General features: G+C 59.2%; 5 protein-coding genes across 5 annotated transcripts; 3 read left to right on the plus strand and 2 right to left on the minus strand.

Moving 5' to 3' along the window:
• Positions 1–613: 613 nt before the first annotated feature.
• BXZ73DRAFT_88481 (uncharacterized protein) lies at positions 614–2,416 on the plus strand (the record flags this gene model as incomplete). The annotated part of the gene is made up of 6 exons (XM_048024965.1): positions 614–742; positions 952–990; positions 1,049–1,192; positions 1,274–1,423; positions 1,504–1,723; positions 1,794–2,416. The coding sequence occupies 6 exons, from the start codon at positions 614–616 to the stop codon at positions 2,414–2,416; spliced, it is 1,305 nt and encodes a 434-aa protein (XP_047880601.1).
• Positions 2,417–4,234: 1,818 nt separating this feature from the next.
• Positions 4,235–4,744, plus strand: BXZ73DRAFT_98583 (uncharacterized protein; the record flags this gene model as incomplete). The annotated part of the gene is made up of 1 exon (XM_048027735.1): positions 4,235–4,744. One exon carries the CDS (start codon positions 4,235–4,237, stop codon positions 4,742–4,744), a length of 510 nt encoding a protein of 169 aa, XP_047880602.1.
• Positions 4,745–6,263: 1,519 nt separating this feature from the next.
• BXZ73DRAFT_88482 (oligosaccharyl transferase STT3 subunit) lies at positions 6,264–9,417 on the minus strand (the record flags this gene model as incomplete). The annotated part of the gene is made up of 12 exons (XM_048024966.1): positions 6,264–6,389; positions 6,598–6,715; positions 6,788–7,073; positions 7,136–7,869; positions 7,920–7,980; positions 8,004–8,126; positions 8,178–8,363; positions 8,543–8,772; positions 8,841–9,040; positions 9,095–9,131; positions 9,185–9,202; positions 9,260–9,417. 12 exons carry the CDS (start codon positions 9,415–9,417, stop codon positions 6,264–6,266), a joined length of 2,277 nt encoding a protein of 758 aa, XP_047880603.1.
• Positions 9,418–12,491: 3,074 nt separating this feature from the next.
• Positions 12,492–15,403, plus strand: BXZ73DRAFT_88483 (uncharacterized protein; the record flags this gene model as incomplete). The annotated part of the gene is made up of 8 exons (XM_048024967.1): positions 12,492–12,649; positions 13,064–13,468; positions 13,505–13,560; positions 13,591–13,715; positions 13,737–13,820; positions 13,883–13,971; positions 14,001–14,914; positions 15,033–15,403. 8 exons carry the CDS (start codon positions 12,492–12,494, stop codon positions 15,401–15,403), a joined length of 2,202 nt encoding a protein of 733 aa, XP_047880604.1.
• Positions 15,404–16,404: 1,001 nt separating this feature from the next.
• On the minus strand, positions 16,405–19,043 carry BXZ73DRAFT_98586 (uncharacterized protein; the record flags this gene model as incomplete). Its single annotated transcript, XM_048027736.1, has 19 exons — positions 16,405–17,192; positions 17,248–17,329; positions 17,378–17,405; positions 17,551–17,581; positions 17,692–17,746; positions 17,795–17,834; positions 17,887–17,902; positions 17,959–17,970; positions 18,027–18,137; positions 18,197–18,222; positions 18,281–18,306; positions 18,360–18,377; positions 18,439–18,448; positions 18,515–18,572; positions 18,629–18,683; positions 18,737–18,807; positions 18,863–18,873; positions 18,929–18,967; positions 19,018–19,043. The coding sequence occupies 19 exons, from the start codon at positions 19,041–19,043 to the stop codon at positions 16,405–16,407; spliced, it is 1,503 nt and encodes a 500-aa protein (XP_047880605.1).
• Between the last annotated feature and the right edge of the window lie 199 nt (positions 19,044–19,242).

The following is a 19,242-nucleotide window of genomic DNA, read 5'->3' on the forward strand; positions in this document are numbered from 1 at the left end:
GCAGAACACGTGCGGGGAATGGAGAGATATCTGGATGTTCAAGGGGCGCCGGGGCGCTAGGTGGATTGGCGATGACTTGGGCGCATATATATATTGCTGGGAGGACGCAAGAGGGAGCTGAGAGCGGAAGCAGGGAGGTGGGAAGACGGAGTGCGTGGAGTGGCCGGGGCACATGGCAGAGGGCGAGAGGGGGAGGAGCGCAAGAGGACATGGACGCGACCAGGCGCGGTGCGTGAGAGCGCGAAGGCCACGGCCGTCGGGAGCGTGAGGACCTCGTCGCGGGTTGGCAGCAGGCTGGCGCCGCGATGCTGTCCTCCGCCCTCTCTCAGTAGCATGCACAGTGTTTCGTGAGTACGCCCATCGTGTTGGACACTGGTCGGCGGGTCGGCAGCGCTGTCTCCTCCGGGTCCGTGGTGGGAACTCGCCCGCTGTCGTTCCGCCACGTCACCCCCCGAACTCTTCCCCACGCACCCCGCCCCGGTCGTATAAGGGCGCGACGCGTTCTGCTCGCTCAGCAACCCGGCCTTCTAGCTTCTCCCCCGCTTTCCCCACTACCCCGCTGCCCGCTTCCGACGCTTCGCGTTCCATCCGCCCGGCATAGACCCGCACCAACATGCAGCTGCACCTCTGGATCGCCGCTGCGGCGCTGATCCCTTCATTGGCATCGGCCGCAATTTTCCCCAAAGACACGCTCGTCAAGATGCTCGACGCGAAGAGCTTCAAAGCTGCCATGAAGGCAAACGTGCGTGTTCACTTTGCGGCCTTCTCTCCCCTCCGCGAGGCTCCGACGTCATGGCGGTCCTTGCATGTGCACCCACACCTCATTTCATGCGCCTGGAATTGCGTCATTGCGTTTATGAGGTCTTGTGGCGGCATCAGCGCACACACGCGCCTTCGTGAATCGGTCTGCGTTCAGGAACATGCTCGCTCATATATGCCCGCTTTCATTAGGAAACCTCAATCGTCGCTTTTGTGGCGCCCTGGTGTGGCGTGCGTCGCACGGTTCACTATATGCGTGTTTTCCGTCCATAACGTGCTCATCTCACAGCACTGCCAACGCATGGCGCCTGAATACAGCAAGGCTGCGCTCGGAGTGTACCCCATGATCCCCTTTTACGCCGTCGACTGTGACAAGCAGAGCAACAAACAGCTATGTGCGACTCAAGGCGTGCAAGGTTTCCCCACCGTCAAGGCATGTTCTGAAACACCCTCCGCGTCTGCCGACATTGCTTACCCCGCTGCGCTCGCTGCTTCCCCGCCGGTTCTGTAACAGTTGTTCCCCCGGGGCGGAAAGTCCAAGCCTATCGACTTCGACGGGCCTTCGCGGACCGCAAGCGCCTTCTACTACTTCGCTAGCCGTAACATCCCGCATAATGTGAAGAAGATCTATCAACTCGAGGACGTCCCTGCCTGGATCGAAGAGGTATGTACGTCCGTAGTGCTGGCTCTTCTCCCGTAACCTCCCGCCTTCCTCGCCCGATCTCACCCGATCTCGCTGCGCAGAACAAGGCCGAGCCCCGCGCGCTCTTGCTCAACCAGGCGAAGCATATACCTCTTCTGTGGCAGACCCTCGGGAACAAGTACAAGGGTCAGATCAAGTTTTCCGTTCACCGAGATCGCCGTGGGAAGAGCTCTGTGAAGATGGGCCTGGAGAAGGGCGAGCCGAAGTCGTCGAAGGTGCTTGTCTATCCTCCCGGCTCGAGCGACTTCGTCCTCTATGAAGGTGAGCGCCGCAGTCGCTTTGCTCCCCGACTCGTCCGTTGACCCGTCGCGCGTCTGCCCTCCGCCCACAGGCATCCAGAAGCACGACTCGCTCTCCAAATTCTTCGACTCCGTCCTCGATGGCACCGCGGATCTCAAGCTCGTGAACGCCGCTGCCGCGGAGGAAGAGTTCGTGCCGGACGAGAAGGACCTGGAGATCGAGCGCTTGCAGGAGGCGCAACGCATCGCGCTCGCCCACGGTGGCTTCACTGACCTCATCGACTTCGAGGAGGCCATCAAGAACGGCGCGGGTGCGGACTACCACGAGAAGAACGGCTACCCGGGCATGATGGGCGGCGGTATGCCAAAGAAGAAGACGGAGGGGAAGGAGGGCGACGCCGAAGCTCACGCGGAGGGCAACGAGGACATGATTCGCAAGATTATGAAGCACTCACAAGAGGCTGAGGAGGCTGAGCGCAAGAAGGCGAAGATGGCGAAGACGGACGACGCCCAGGTCGCCTTCAAGGCCGAGCCCACCGGCCATCCGAAGACGCCCGCTGCGGGTGAAGAGGCTGCCGCCGAGACGTCGGCACCCGACGCTGAGAAGAGGGAAGTGGAGGAAGACGAAGTGCCCGTTCCCGCACCTGTCGGCGACGCGGAGGCCCCTGCACCGGCGGAAGGAACGCACTCGAAGCACGCGACGGATGAGCTTTAGCAGGGCGGGCGCGTGGCATTTGGGTTTGTGATTAGCTCCTTCTGTGGGTGCAGTTTCGTGTCGGTGTGTATGTTATAATCTATCGGACATTCCAGGACTACCGGTGATTGTGCCCCCGAGCTCGCTTCTCGTCGGGGCGTGTGCAGTTCCCCGACAGACGTCGACTGCCCATACGCAACGGTGACGAGGCCGATGAATGCGACCCTGCTCGCGCGTTCAGTTCCGTGTTTACGTGTTGGGCGATCTGCCTCACGCTTCTCAGTCGAATAGGCTCACCGGATGAATGGGGCCGACAGCCGCCTGCGGACACGAATGGGCTCAATCACCGAGCACTTTCTCCGGGTGAACAAGCTGCTCTCCCCGTCGGATGCTCATATGCCTCTCACCGTGCCCACAGCTGGCGATAGTACCTGTCCGACATCAGATGGAAAGCGTCCGAGATCCACCTCGCAGGTACGCGGGAGAACGGCTCAAGCTCAAGCCTCACGCCGACCCGCTGATCTTTGCGGAGCTTGAACCGTGCGTGTCGAGAGCATGCAGCACAACCACGGCGCCCCTCTCGTCCGCCGGCAGGACAAGGCGGTGCGGGCCATATTGAGATCGGGCCCTCGTGCTGCACAGCGGGACAGCGGTGCGTCGGGCTCAGTACTATGTCATCATCCCATACCGTCCCAACCCTGATTGCTCTCTTAGAGGGGCTGCTCGACGGCGGTCGTTCTCGCCCGCTCCACCTGCCCACCACCCGCCACCCTCGCCGGCGATGAACGTGGCTCAGGCTCACGGCTCTGCAGCCCTGGCAGCCCGGACCACGGCCGGTGCGGGAGGACGTGCCGGCAGCCCCGAGCCGTTCGCGGATAGAATGGGCTCGCAGTGCGGTGCGAGGAGGATCAACATGTGCAAATTTCGAGACAGCTCGAGGTCATCTCCACGGCGTGGCCCGTGGCCGCCCTCGCATCCGATCCCAATCTCGGACGGCTCTGGGGACGGTATCAAGGAAGCAAGCAATGGCCCTCTCCGCCGCTTATCAGATGCTGGTCGGCGCAGAGCCCACGAGCGTGTTTGCCCTGGATGAACCTAAACGGCTACCAGGTCCACTGTGCCCTGGATGAACCTAAACGGCTACCGGATCCACTGCGTCGCGCCTCTCCGCGCGCTCGTTCGGGCATGCGTGCAGGCCACAGCCAGGGCTCCCCCACGACTTGGCGCCGCGAGCCAATGGCGCCCCCTCGCGCGCGACGGCCTTGTCCCCGCCGAAGGCAGCTGCAGCCTGCAGCGCGAGGGGCACGCGCGCTCCGCCGCCCGGGATCTCTCCGCCTGCGTGTGCCTGCGCGAGCGGGGACCGCGGGTGACCTCACGCCACTCGCGTTCCCGCGCGCGGAGGACGGCGGGCGCGTGCGCGCGCGAAACAGGCAGACGGACTGCTGCCCGGCCCCTGCCCGATCCACACGACGACGGCCCCTCGGGGCGCACACGCCCACGGCCGCGCGCAAACTTTCTGTCGTCCGACCCCGCGAAGGGGGACGTGTCTCGCAGTGATCAGCTTCGGCTGTGGCCTCCCTCCGCCTCGCGAGGGCCACGGGGGGTGGACGCGCCCGGCCAGCTCCAGAGGCTGGAACACAACCGTGCGCGGGCGTATAAGAGTTCGCGTCCGCTGCTCGAGAGACCGCCACAGCCGCCCTCAGCATCTCGCACCCGCACCCGCATCCCGCTCCGGGCTCCGCCACCACTCTCTGTTTTTTCTCTCATCCCCGTCGTCGTAGCAGCAAGCTCGTCCGCAGCCCGCCTCTCCCGCCTCTCCTCCCGCCTCCCCAGCCCACCATGCAAAGCTCGATGCACAAGTTCCCGGTCAACCCCCGCCAGTCGTATTCGGAGCGCATGATCGCTGCCCGTGCGCAGCTGCGCCAGCTCGTCAAGACGAAGCTATGTGAGTACCACCGCTCCGCCGCCGCCATCGCCGCCGCCATCGCGCGCCCCGCGCCACCGCCGCTGACCCTTCCCCGCGCGCTCCCTCCCACAGGCGAGATCACGGGCGACATCCACGCGCAGATGCGCTGGACGCGCCGCGCGTACATGAAGGACATCGTCGGCCGCTACCGCGTCCGCATCGAGGGCTGGCCGCTCGCCGAGGTCCCGTTCAAGAACCTGAGCGACGTGACGAACCTGCCCAAGCTCGAGACGCTCTCCCGCGGCTGGCTCGCGGGCACGATCTACTTCCGGCAGATCACCGACGCCGAGTTCCGCCAGATGCTCGAGGACCCCACACCCTGGGTCGGGCCCGAGGACGGCGCGACGGAGCACGAGCACGACGCGGAGGAGGGCGCCGCCTGAACGCGCGCGCTCGCGCGTCGCCCCCTGCGCTCGTCCACTCCAGGTGAGCGGCCCCCGCACACGCGTCGATCTCCGTCCGTGCAGTCACTCACGCGCCTGTGCCACCTTCGCGGCAGAACCGTGCCGCCTGCGTCGTCTGCTCGCCGTGCCCCGTCTCCCCGTCGCCTCGTGTCGCTGTTCGCACTCTACTGCCCCGCACTCGCCATACGCGTCCCCGCACGCGCTTCCGCCCCACGCTTTCGCCGCCTCATTGTATCCCGTATCCACTCGCCCCGGACACCGCGGCCCGCCGCGCCTCCCCTGTAGCCTCATCCGAATCTGAATGAACGCCCTCTATCTATTCGATCGTGCAGCCCCCACCGCGCGTGCGTGTGCAGGTGCCGGGTTCGCCGTGGGAGCGACGCCGGGGAGCTCGACCGTGCGCGCCGGGGTCCGAAGTCGAAGTCGCTTCGCTAGTACCGTCCGCACGCCGACTGGCCGGGGATCAAATGGGCCCGCGCTGGCCTCGGGCGAGCATTCACGGCGATTGTGGCAGTGGCTGTAACCCATTGGGCCTTGCGCGCGCGAGATAAAGTTAAAGGTGATTTAGCCTAAGTACCGCACGGGGCGGCGCAGGCTCTGCCCGGAACGGCGCGAGCAAAGTCGGTGGGGGGCAGACGTACGGTAGGTGTGTACGTGGTGCGGTGCGTCCCCCGTGCGCTGCGACGTTCACAACGTGCGCGTGCTGCACGTACGGCTCCGTGCGGCTGCATCGACGTCACCCGTCGCGGCGCGCGGGCCGGCGACGAGCGCAGGCAGGCAGGCGACACCGCCAGAACGCGCGCCTCCCTCCGTGCGGACCCCACAAAGCGCACACAACGATCGGATGCGTGCGCACCGCAAGCTCAGAAGCTTCCCTCAATGGCAAAACGGCACGCCGCGGCGATCGCGCATGGTTTGGGGCGCGCACGTCGCTGCGGCGAGTATGTGGCTGAGCTGTCTGCACGCGTCGCGCGGGGGTCGCGGCAAGTACGGAACGCAAGCTGCAGCCACGAGCGCCGTAGGCCGACTGACTACCTGCTGGCCTGCACACGCTCAGTGGGTGAGACACACGATCGTGTTCGGCGGTGCGTCGCTGGGCGGGTCGCTTGCCCGGGTCGGATGTGCGCGCGGGGCGATCGAACGTCGAGCGCCGTGAGTGCCCGCACGGGGACGTCCCCATCGATGGACGCGCTCCTGCACGGCGCGATGGCTCCGACCTGCAGGCAACGCAGCGACCCAGCTGAGGCAGCCCGAAATTTTGCTGGGCATGTCTCAGCGCCGCTGACTTCGAATTGGACGAGAGGCCCTATTCATTGCGTGCACGCCTTGACGCATCCACGCGTTCTGGTGTCGGCTCCCCATACATCATGTCCACTTGCTGCTAGAGAAAATACATGCCTGTCGAGGATCTCTGATCGAGTGTTTCAGGTGCGCGATGCCAATCATCCGGGTGCGAGAGCGATATTATGAGAGCACGTATCACAGACAGAGTGGCAGTCTAGACCACCGCTTTTCTCCGAACCATGGGCTTGGACTTCTTCCGCTTCTTGCCTGCCTCGAACGCGTTGGCGCTCTTCAGGTCACGCCCAAGTGGGTCCTCCTTCTTCACCTGGTAGATCCGGACCTGCACGCATCCCAGATACAACATCCGACCAAAGTGCGTGGGTACGGGACGTGTTCATGGGGCGCGGACGAAGAAGAGCAATCGTTAGGTGCACGGGACTCATCAGAAGTCAGGAAAGTGACTTACGATCCAGTTTTCGGACGTAAATGCCTCATCTGCGAAAGCGGCACGGGTCCGCGGCGCGGCGGGGGACATCGATAAGCGTCACATGGTGTCCAATCGGAAATAGCGACGCACCAAGGTAATCGAGCGTGGGACCCGTCTTAGGCATCTGCTGACTACGCACGCGGTCGACAGCATTGGCGCCACCGAACAGTTCCGCGAAGCTACACGATCGAAGTTCAGCACGCCTAATCCACGCCAGGAACACGTCAGGGAAGGGACGACCGGACACGCACCGATAGTAGGACATCTTGTACATGAGGCTGTTTTTCATCGCAGGTGACGCTTGTTCATCGACCCGATATTCACCCTTGGGGGTGAAGTAGTTCGGTTCCTGGATCTCGTCTGGCCACACGCCCTGGGCGATGCGGACCATCCAAAGGAATTTGTTGATGTCATCACCGGAGTACCCAAGAAGGCCGCCGAAAATAACAAGGACGTAGTCCACGTCGTGCTTGCGAAGGATCGGATAGGCGACCTCCTCAGGGCTAGACATGGCCTTTCCGACGGTCGCAATGTGCGCTGTTTGTGAAAGGCGTGTCAGCTTGGATTACGTATGGAATGACCCTTATAATGAAACTCACTGTTGTTCCACGTGTTGTTATCAACCAGCGTCGGCCGGTCCGCCATCCCAGCGATCTGGTACCCGTAATCCCACCAACTCATAACAACCGCATCTTCGGGCGTATTCTGTCGGAGCCAGTAGTACGCCTCGCGAAAGTCGTCGATGATGTGTTGACTCCCATCGGGGTTCGTAGACGCCAGGACCACGGAGGGTGATGAATACGCAGACGACGTAACGTACGTGCAATGCATGACAAAGAAGAACAGCATGCCGAGGGCGTTGAAGACAACGACCAGGCGAGTGTCGAGGCCGAAGATACCGCGAGCCTTGGTGCTCTTAGGGTCGATGGCCGCGGCAAAGCTCGAAGCAAGCCCGGATTCCGAGACAGCGGCAGTCTTCTTCTTCTCCTTGTCCTTCTTGGAGGCGGGTTCGGCGTCGACTTCGGTTACAGGCGCCCCCGCTACGGCTTCCGGCTCAGTGGGGTCGATGTACGTGTCCAGCAGGGACGAGAATGCGACTGCAGCGGCGACGCACACCACAGGGGTTAGTGTGAGCATCAGACGGACCATAACACCCGCAAAGTAGCTGCCGACGACAGCGTAGATGATGACGAACACATGTTCGTCGCGCAGCTCGCGGAAACAGAGGATGACGCCAGCGGGAAAGAGGAAGATGAGGAATTGCAGATCCATGAAGAATGATGGCCATGCGGTAGGCTGGTGCTCGGAGACTGAGGCGATAATGGGGATATACCTAGAACAGAAATGAGCTACCGACTGGACGGAGAGGTGGAAGGGACTAACTTCTTGGCGTAGCCTGTGTCCCAGAGGGAATAAAATCGACCGGTCCAAGGCGCGATCCATCCTTTGTAGGTGAGGCCGGCAAACGCCAACACGCCGAGAGGCCAATCACAATGACCGACCCAAACAGAATGCTCTGGAACTGCTTGGACGACACGTGTGTTCGGACCAACTCAGCGAACGCGACAATTTGCAGGAGGCCGAAAACGCCTGGAGAGCGGAGTTAGAATATATCTGCGCCGCAAAAAGCCTGACACGGACCAAGTGCAGCCATATGCTCGCTCGTTCGCACCGGCTGAAAGCCGACGAACGGAACCTGCATACTGGCCAGAGTACCAATAGCGTACCAGGAGGAGTAGGCGGTGTAGAGGCGATTGGTGAAACGACCCATGAGAATCAATGAGAGTGCATGCAACGGGATCATGTTCGTAATGAACGCGTATCCACCTGATAACAAGGAATTGCGTCAGCCTATCGTAACCGTGACACAGGGCAATGTATGACGCAGTGGAGCGCGGTCCGTAACATCGCAGGAGACCGCGCTGCACATGAGATAGAGGCGCCGCGCACATCTTCCATGTACGGGGATCGCGACGGGCCGAGACCACACAAATTTGAGTACGTACCCCATGCGGCTACCATGTAGAAGTAGAACAGGGCGCAAAGCGTCCCGAACAACACGCTTCCGGTCTTCAGGGCTTTTATCCAACAAAAGAAGGTGAACATGAGCAGGAAGATTGCGATCGCCTCGTTGTCGTAGGAGCCGGCGACGGAACGCGAAATGTAGCCCGGTGCAATGCCAATAAAGGCAGCCGCAAGCAAACCGGCGCTCTCGTCCTTCATCTCCTTGGTAAACCTACGGGACGTGTCAGACGACCATTCTGCACTTTCTTTCGCGCGCATATAATGAAGGACATGACGCACATGTAGGTAGACCATGCAGTGAGTGCACTGAAGCCAGGCGCGAGCAGCACGCAGATGTTCCGAATATCGACAGGGAGGTTGAGCGCATGAAGGACGTTGTAGATGACGCCGCTGGTGGCCATAAGGCCGGGGTAAATGGTACCACCGACCACTCGCCCGAGAGGGTACCACGCGGTATGGTCGAACCAGTTCCAGAATGCCTGAACAAATCATATCGGTAAGAACTCGCAAGCGCAGCTAGCGCAAACACTCACATAAAACCCCTTCTCAGCCAGAACCCGGGTAGCACGGCTAAGGACCCCGTTGTCAACTCGCACTCGACTGCCAATTGGGCATATACTCACTAATTGAACCATGGATCGCTGTAAATTGCCTTGAGTCACATACTGTGCGACCCAATTTAGCATAGTTTGACTCACAACTCATGGATAATACTCTCGAAGTTTACGACAGCAAACAACCGCGAAGCAATGGCTGCCCCAGAAATGAGAGCAAGGGCGACGATGCGCAGTAGCGACGAGGTGTTCGTCACCGTCGCTGGCGACAAATTGGTAGGAAGAGAGTAGGCCTGAGGCATGGCCAATGTCGGGAACCCCGTCCGCGATGGACTGGGCGAATGTGGGGTAAAAAGGAAGAGGGGGAGTTGGGGAGGAAGAGGAGATGTGGGGACTTCTGCGCTCGACGCGTTGGACACGTCGCGCTGCTATTCTGGGCCCCCACGTGATCACACCGTATTATGGGCGCTTGTTCCACCTTTCCGCCCTCCTCAAGCTCCATTCGCATACACTCTCGCTTTCCTCTCGTGTGCCAGCATCACCGCCGGTTCTTATACTCGAAACTCCGCCAAGCGATTTCTAGAAGCGACTGACATGGCCTCTTCAAGAGATGCACGAGTCGAGGACACCTACGAACTTCAAAACGATCAGAGATTGGAGGACCTGCACTCGAAATTGCGAACTTTACGAGGCGTACGTGACCCCTTTTCTGCTCCTCTTCATTGTCTTATACACGTTACTTCAGGTGACCACCGACATCTACGATGATGCAGAGCGACAAAACTCGTCGCTAGATGATACAGTGAGTAACTAATCTCGTTCTCCTCCTTCCTCTTTTTTGACGGTCTCTTCACCTCCGCCTGCGATGCGTCCCTCTTTCTGCGTCAATACATAGCGTAACGCCTTCTCCTCCTTCGGCTCATCTCTCGCTGCGTCATCTCGTCGCGCCGGCCAAGCATTCGGTATCACTCCAGGAGGAGTGAAGCAATGGCGAACAATAGGTTACTGCGTAGCTGCGATTGTTGGGCTATGGTTTTTGTGGCACATCATGAGTTGGTTCTGGCCGTCACCATCCCCCGAAGTTGCGTACCCGTAGTTGTGCGGTTCTCCCGGACCCCGTTGCTGTTGTGCTTCTCGCAGGGCGCTGTTTGTTTGGCTGTACTGTAGCTCTCGTCATTGTACTTACGTTATACCCTGGGTTAAGACTGGAATTATACTGAGGTTACCCTCTCATTTTTACTGACATTGTCGTCCAACTCCGACGTCGACTCTCAAGCTCTCAAGTTCGGCGGGCCGCCGCCTTCAATAGCAAGGGTTAGGGTTCCTCTTCCGAGTCAATGGCATAGTTGCGAGCGACCCATCGTGCTTCCCCCCTCGTCCCAAACGCAGCCAGGTCGCTGCAGCACCTACAAACCGTACACTTACCTCGCCCATACACCTCCGTCATGTCTGACAAAGATGTTCTGCTCTCTATGGGATTCGACGCCGCGCGCGTAGATTGTGGGTTCCCTAGAATTCGCTGAAGCCACTCGTATTCAATCCACTCTCTGCAGGGGCCTTGAAGGCCACTGGCAATCGCGGATTGCAACCCGCGATGGACCATTTGGTCGAAAATGAGTCCAAGTCTGTCCCCGATCTGTCATCCGTGACTTCGTCCTCCGCCCCTGCTCCCAGTGGTGGCGGACCGATGGATGTCGACGAAGACGATGAAGATCTCGCTGCCCTTCGTGCGGTGTACGGCAAGGGTGGAGCGAGCGGATCCAGTGGCGGGGGTGGTGTTGAAGTGGAAGGTGCAGAAGCGAAGAGCATCAAGTGCTCGGTGTGCGGCAAGACGTTCAAGAACGTCGACTTGGCCAACTACCATGCCGAGAAGAGTGGGCATGACCAGTTCGAGGAATCTACAGAAGAGGTATGTCACTTTAGCCTCCTGTATGCGCTCGCTAGCGTCGTTGCGAGTTATAGGGGTGAATGTATGCGTATGTCCTTAGTGTGCTGAGCCCGCTGCTACCGCTATCTACAGATTAAGCCCCTAACCGAGGAGGAAAAGAAGCAGAAACTGGCCGAGCTCAAGGAGAGGATGGCAGCGAAGAAATCAGTGAAGGTGAAAGAAGAGGTCAAAGAGGCACAGGCGAATGAGGCGATCCGGCGGAAAGCGGGCAAAGTGCGTACTCCAACCCCCATAACGTTTGACATGTTCTTCTCATCTATCATGCCCCAGGATATGAATTCCATCCGAGAGGATATGAAACAAAAAGAGCTGATCAAAGAAGCTGAGAATAAGCGTCGAGGTGCGGCTCGTCCATCTTTCGCGATATTGTCTCCAGGGTTAACGGAACAACGTACGACACACCTCCAGAGAAAGCCGAGGATGCGAAGGCGCGTGCGGCAGTCAAGGCGCAAATAGAAGCGGACAAGAGGGAGCGCGCAGAGAAAGCGGCGCGCGAGAAGGCTTTGCGCGAGGGTAGGCCACCTCCTGGAACGGAGCAAGGGGCGAGCAGCAGCGCTCCCGCCGCGCCGGTATCCACGGCGCCGAAAACCGCGGGGAGGGACTACCCGGAAACCCGACTACAGATCCGAATGGCGAGCGGAGGGCAACCATACACGACCACGTTGCCCAGTGATTCAAGTAAGCGACCCTACTGGGTCCCTTGATTGTCCGCGTGGCTACCCTGGAGGAGCTGACCGCTTCTATCATCCTGCGAACATAGCTCTCCGTGAGGTCGCCGAATTCCTCGCGGGACAAACCCTCGCCGTTGACGTCGAGAGCGTCACATTCGCAATGACGTTCCCCAGGTGCGTGCTATGCTGGTTGCGTGGGGGACATGTTTGTTAACAGGGCGACATGCCGACACACAACATGTAGGAAGACGTTCTCCCGGGCGGACTTCTCGCGGACGTTGCGTGATCTAGGACTAACGCCATCTGCGGTGCGTCTATCTGACAAATTCTGCTTGCAACGAGCGTTGTTCGCTGAATCCCGGACAACAGGTGCTGATTGCTTCATGAAGAGATGATGCTGGACGCTGATGAAGAATTCTCGCATCGCGTCACGAGCTGGGAGAAGTAGAGTCTCTGGAAGGTGATATGGAATATCCTTTCATCGTCGAGTGTATGCCTGTACTTGTATGTATAATGGTTATGGACCCCTGCGATTTACTTGTAGTTGGCCGGTTGTATGCTCGTCAACGCGCTCAGCACTGATGCCTGATGCCTGAGGCCCAAGAGCGCGCGTCAAGGAAGACCGGCGATAATCAAGCGTGCAGGCTTCCCAGGAAGCCATCACTGCCGGACATCACTCCATTCACCTGCCCTCTCTTTTCTCCGTCCTCCCATGTCCCTCTGACGGTACCCCCGCTGCATGCACCCCTAGTTCGCCATGGACATCGCCCGCGCTCGTTCCCCACCCTCCACGTTATCGCGTCGGCCCATCGGCCCTCGCAACCCAGGCAGGCCGGGCACGGGACCCGTCAAGAGCATCATCCCCCTCGACCTCACCGCTCGTCTCCACGACTCACCGGAGATCCCGCAAACATGGTCCCCGGAGGCCATCTCGGCGCCACCAGAGTTCGCAAGCCGAGGTGCATCAGACTCGCGCCCGTCTTCCGCAAAGGAATCGGATTTTCGGAGGGCCAGCTCGCCAAGGGATGCGTCAGTGAGTGCCGGGCTATGCGACGGCGCGGCGACACAGTATCAACACCAGAGCCAGCGTTGAAGGAGGGCGAGGACATCTCAAACGAAGACGGAGGAACATCGAGTGAACTGCTCGAAACACCTACGTCCTCGTCGGACCTGCCTCCTCGCCAGAGGATCAGGATGGAGGGTCAATACCCGAGCACGAAGCCGCTCTGGCACCTCCAGAACCCCCGCGCGTAGTCGAAGAGGAGCACATTCCCTACCCCGACGCCCTCGCGGCCGTGTCCTTGGAGGTGCGCGGGGTGATCGGGGCAGCCACCCCCCAGCCAGCTATCCCGGGCTCGCCCACCCTCGTCTCCCCGCCTTATCGCCCGACCCGACCACACAGCCGACGGCCATGTTCGCCAGTGCGCCCCCTCCCCACGTCCTGGTTCCCCACACCCAGCCCGCGAATCCCGACTCTCCGACGCTTGCACTCTCACCCTCAACGGGACCCCCTCCTTCATTCGCGGCGGAACCTCCACCTGCCCAAGGACCTTCTCCACCGGCACAGCCTACGCACTCGTATCCTCCTGATATCAAGGCCCCTATCCCGCAGGAACCTCCCGCGCCCGCGCCAAGCCCACTAGCAGATGCGACTAACGGTACGAACGGGACTATGCATGCGCTCAACGGGTCAAATGGGTCGACATATGCGCTCAACGGGTCGAACGGTTCAGCGTATACGCTCAGCGGCGCGGCATCTGCACCCAATAGGGTGTCGCAGGGGAGCATGGTGTACTCGGAAAGGTCGGGCACTCCCGTTTCCACTCGTGCGTCCACGCCAGGGGTGAACAGGGCAGCGTCAAAACGCTCCCCGCTCCCAGCCCCTCCCGCGTTGAACTTCGAGTCGGAGCCCATCCAGTGGAAGTCGATGACTCTCGAGGCCGCGCAGTGGACGTTCACGTCGGAACAGCTGCAGGAGATCGTGTCGCGTGCGATCCGGCAGTCGGCTGCCGAGTCCTTCATCCACGTCATCTCGACCCAGACATCCGACGTGGAGCTTCCGCAGGAGTTGGAGCGGCTAGAACAGGTGCGCATGCAATAAAAACCAACGAATGAGCGCCTATGGCTGACATATACCCGGACGTGTAGCTCAAACTTACGACCCAGGCGCAATATAGGTTCAGCATGCACCGACGAACGAATCTCCTTCAGTCGCTTGTCGCACTGTCGCAATCGCAGTGGATGGCGATGGCGAAGCACTGTACAGCCTTACGATCCAGATCGCGGACCTCACCACTGCATGCGACAGGCTGTCCGAGACTCTCGTGCGTATTGCTGACCAGAAGGCACAAATTCAACACATCGTGGATGTACACGTCTCGTCGGCACTGGCGATGGCGCTCCGAAAACTGAACGCCTCGTACGCCAAACGGAGCGGGGAGCTGCAAGAGCTGCGTCTCCGTAATGAAGAGCTTCAAGCAGAGCTGGAGGAGGCGTGGAACATGGCGCAGGACATGGCACAAGAGATGGATGACCTCGACAACTTTGACCTGGCGTTCGACGAAGACGAGTTCGATGAGGAGGGCGCTACACCCGACATGGAACTCGACGACGACGACGGGCCCAACAACTCGGCGCTCGAGGCGGACATTTACAGCGACCTCGACCGTATGTCTGGCAGCGGCTCTGTGCACTCGGCGCGTGTCGTGGGCATCGTCGGGACCGCGGTCGCGACGAAAGCAACGCTGACGAGTGTGGCGAACGGCGACCTCAAATCGGGCGACCGCACGAGCCGTGTTTCGGCCGCGAAGAAACGGAGCAGCAGGACATCGAAGGCTAGCCTCCGCGTCCCGAAGACGCCAGCGCAGGGGAACGGCGAGCAACGCCAGCGCCCGGATCGTTCCTCCGTCTACTCAATTCACGCACGCCGACGGAGCCGCAGCAAGAGTCTGCGCCGAGCCGAGCGCGGCGAGGGCAGCTCCAAGGACGTTCCCGACGTACCAATCATCCGCCTCCCCGAGCCGTCCCGGAGCAGAGAGGGGTCGATCTTGGACAGCAACGCGCGCGCCTCATCGCCATCTGGCGTGAGTCACGGCCATTCCCGGAACGACAGCGAGGCGCCCCCACCACCGCCGCCCAAGAGCGATCTGGATGCTGGGATGTCCCTGAACAGCGCCGCCTGTGAGTGTCCGCCGCGCCCACGTCCTATTTTGGTTTTCTGACAATCACCCGGGGCAACACACAGCCCGGTCAGAAGAGATGCTTGGTCCGCCCGAGAAATCGCCCACAGGGACTACAGGCACGTTCGGCAGCATCCCCATGATCAACATCCCCGAAGGAAGCGACTACAGTTTGGAACTCCATCCGCAGCCCCAGCAGCCTGCACAGAAGGGCACCCGGATGAAGCCTTCAGCATGGCGGGGCCGCAACTTCTTCGCAAGACGGGTACAGTCAATGCAGCCGCCGCCACTGCACAACGGGGAGGAAATTCAGGAACCGGGCGACTTGAAGCGGTCCGCTTCGGAGTCGAAGCAGTTCGACGGATGGCCGTTTGGGGGAAGCGGCAGCGGCGGAGGCAGCACGACGAAGCAGCGCTTCTCTGTTCCTGGACTTAACGCGATGCAGCCGTTGCGAGGTCGCATGTCGAGTGACAGCGCGCCAGCAACCTAGGATTCCCTTTTTGTGATCGCGCTCTCGCCGCTATCCCGTCCCACCCTCATACTCTTACATTCTCGTATTCTTAGTTAAATTATCCTGTCGGATCGGTTCTTGTATCTGAGGTGAGTCGCTTTTCTATTGGTGTTATGCAGAAACGCTGACACGATTTGTCTACAGTTAGAATTCTTGCTTGCAGCCCGTCGCTCTTTTTATCACCGGATCGCCCACTTCATCGCTGTCTATCGCTCCACCGCTCCCTATTTCCACCAACCTTGTCTCTTCCACACACCCGCCGCCCCTCACGCGTACATGCCGGTCCCTGGCCGTTACCCCACGTCATCACATTCTGCACATGCATATACATACACATACACATACACCACTTTCCATATTTCCATCTACCTCACGTTGTCTGTTTGTGTGACATCCCCATACTCTCTCGCACCCGCACAGTGTAACATAGCCCTTGATACCAGGCTGCTAATGCTGTCGTCACATCTCTCTCGCTTGTATTGCTACGCCATCCGTTCTATTTCACTCGTATTCCGCTGCCTTTGCGTCTGAATTGGGTGGTCGGTGACAGCATCCGTGTTTGCAAGCGGGAGTTCCGGCGAGTTAATGACGATGGCAGGTGGCGGATACCGAACTTCATAAACTGCGTCAACGGCGGTTGGGCCATTTTTCTATACAAACCTGAGTCATTCGTGCGTTTCGCTGACCAGATTACCGGATATTCATCGAGAGATGTATATACTATGAGTACATTGCCCTTCCAATATACGGGTGAGCTCCAATATGACGGATATCAATATGCGGGGGATCTGAAATAATATGACCGATATCTACGAACGACAGTGCGAGTCGACGCGTAGACGCATCTATGCTGGCGGAGTAACTCGTGGCCGAGGGGCCTACCCAAGTGTATAAATAGTGTCCCAGAGAACCGAATCACGTTCTTGCATGCGGGAGGACCGCGTGGTATACAGAAGAGATGATACTGGCCAGCCGGCCGCTCAACGAGGCTGCCGGGGAAGGGGGACCGTGGTGACCGTGGACTCCGACCGCGCGCGGCCGACTGGCCTGGCCGTGGCCGTGGACGCAGACCGTGCGCGTCCCTGGACGGGCGTCGTGTCCCCGGACCGCGCCGTTCGCGTCACCGAGGCGCGGCGCAGCAGGCCCGCTGACCGCGTCAGTTCACTGCCGCTCCCAATGTCGAGGGTATGCCGATGGAGGGGGAGGCCGTCCAGACGCTCCGGGTCTCGGTCGCTGTCGGAGACGACGTCGTGCGGGGCGACGTCGTCCGTGTCCCCATCGACGCACGTCATGCTCGACTCGGACGGCATGTGCCGCATGCCAGCCGTCGCTGACGACGCCGGCATTGGGGGCAGCGACGGAGGCCACGACGGCCCACGCTCCGTGGATGAGGAGCAGACGATCGGTGATGGCGGCGCGGAGACCGCGCAGCGCCTCGCGAGGGGCAAAAACTGCGCCTGCGCAGGTGTGTAGCCGCGACAAGAGTGAGAGGAGGACTGTGGGCGCTCCCTTTTGTAGGTAGAGAAGAGCGCGCCAGAGGTAGGAGGGTGTGCGGGGGAGTGGAAAGAGGCCCGCGAGTGCAACGCTGCGTCCATAGTTTTGACATGACTAGAGGAGGGGTTTGTAAGACTGAAGAAAGAGAGCGATGCTGAAGAAGGCACAAACTCGACAGTCAATGTGTTGTCGCGCTGAGTTGTCACCGGGATGGTGGTCACATCGATAGACCCCGCCCACAGGGTGCGCAGGCGTTGGCGAGTGTTTAGGTTCGCTATAAACGAGCAAGTGTATACTGCATTGTGGGGCGCAGATAAGAAGATAGGGACCTTCTGAGGAAAGCAGACGCCTACGGATGCCAATGATATGGAAGAGCGCGAGACAAATGATGGATGTGGAGTCGACGGTCACCTACGGGCAGAGTTAGAGCTGGATCTCAGAGAATGGCAGAGTGCATACCGCAATTACTGAAGCCACGGCGAACACGCTTGGAGAAAGATGGTGTCAGGAGCTGTGCTACATTCGGTTGAGTGAGTTAATCCTACCACACGAGAAGGTCAGTTGTCATAGCAAAAACGCTCTGTAATGACCGTTAATGACGAGGGATTCCTTGGTAGACGGGACATGCTTACCAAGGATCGGATGACTTCGTGAGCGCCGCGACTGAAAAACGACGCATGGTCAGTGTCACCTTGAAGTCCCGGCCCACGGGAGATATTACCGGCGTCGCAAACCACTGTCTTGGGTTCTGAACAGCTGTATTACAAAAGCACCTGACAGTGCGATATCGGTAACGACGATGAGTACGCTCAATATGATCATCGTATCCTACCGTCACATGAATTCATATACGTAAAACATAAATAAACCACATACCTTGGAGCTTATCCAGTATGCTAGCTTGTTCGTGGCGATGCTGGAACACTGTTGATGATTATTTCAGTCTCAAAAGACAGGTATTAACTCACATCTGAAATACTAAAACTACGCGATGGCAACAAGTTCAGTCAACAAGGATTGTAAGGCAATGGGACACGTACAAATCCACATCGCTGTGCATAAAGTCACCTTATTAGCCTGAGGAAGATGCAAAGAAGTATGAACGCACCGAAGGTAGCAACGACGAAGATCGACTGTATGATCAACTTAAGAACATTCAAGGCGACGGGGAAGTTGATATCACTAACGAGGACACCAATGAGCCACGGTTGTTTGCTGACTGGAAGAGATTATGCTTATTAACTTTGGTATCCCTCTTGAGCTCAGTTTCGAACGTACACGACCATATGCGCATCAGGTAAAACCTAATGACGGGCTCAGAGCTCAGGGCTTGTCTTATGCACGAGGTAACAGAGAACGTACAAGTGAACAATCAAGATGCAAACTGCCTGTGCGCTAGTATAGGTAAACAAGGCATGCATTGACACACTAGTGGACTCACATCTGCCGCATTACGAGCCTGAATGTCTCATGATACGCGTGAGCAACGAGATGCTGATAGATAAAAAGAATGTACGTACGGCACCTGACCTGATGGACGTTGTACAGCACCGAATGTAAATGCACGCGGTGGCGAAGTGAGCACAAACTACACACCATGGTGGTTTCGAGACCAAGTTCTTGTTACCGTGACTTGTTACAAGGAGGATCCAGCCTGCAGGACGAGGTTTAAGGAAACATTGCGAGAGGAGGCATGCTCGTATCACGCACAGGAGTTCGTGTGCGCCGCCAGTCTGAATGCCGTGACAAATGCGGAAATGAAGACCTGTATATAGTCAGTACCTTCAATGCTATTGCGAAACCCGCGACCCGACGCACCAACACCTTGATGTACCTCTTGTCATGATGGAAGCAACGCTTGAAGTAAAAACACAACTGCCCGCTAAGTACTGACAAATGTGGTGAGGACCACGAAATGGCAACTCGTCCGTGAGTCAGACTCACTGCCGAAAAGTCTGGGGAATGAGATGGTCAACTATCAATAGGGTACACGGGAGTTGGAGCACATACAGAGCTTCCGAGGACACGGAGACGACAGTGGCACCCAGGCTGTGGGCTCGGTTGGTGAGCAGAAAACACTGAATTAAGAAGCCGCGTACTTGGAAAACGGTGTCCCTCGGGGCATGAGGGTCGGCGTGGACGAGGGGTAGGGTTGTCGAATTCAAAGTGGGCAAAAAAATCGGGTCGTCCAGGTGAAAGCAGGTGCGAAATCGCAAGAGACGGCGCGAAGGGACAAGGACTACCGTGGGAGGCGATGCATGAAGGCGCAGCGAAGGAATGGGCTAGGGACAAAGGCAGGAGAGTGTCGACGATGGCAGCCGTCG

Source organism: Epithele typhae (genome assembly GCF_022376455.1).
Source record: "Epithele typhae strain CBS 203.58 chromosome Unknown BXZ73scaffold_8, whole genome shotgun sequence".
NCBI classification, from domain to species: Eukaryota; Fungi; Basidiomycota; class Agaricomycetes; order Polyporales; family Epitheliaceae; genus Epithele; species Epithele typhae.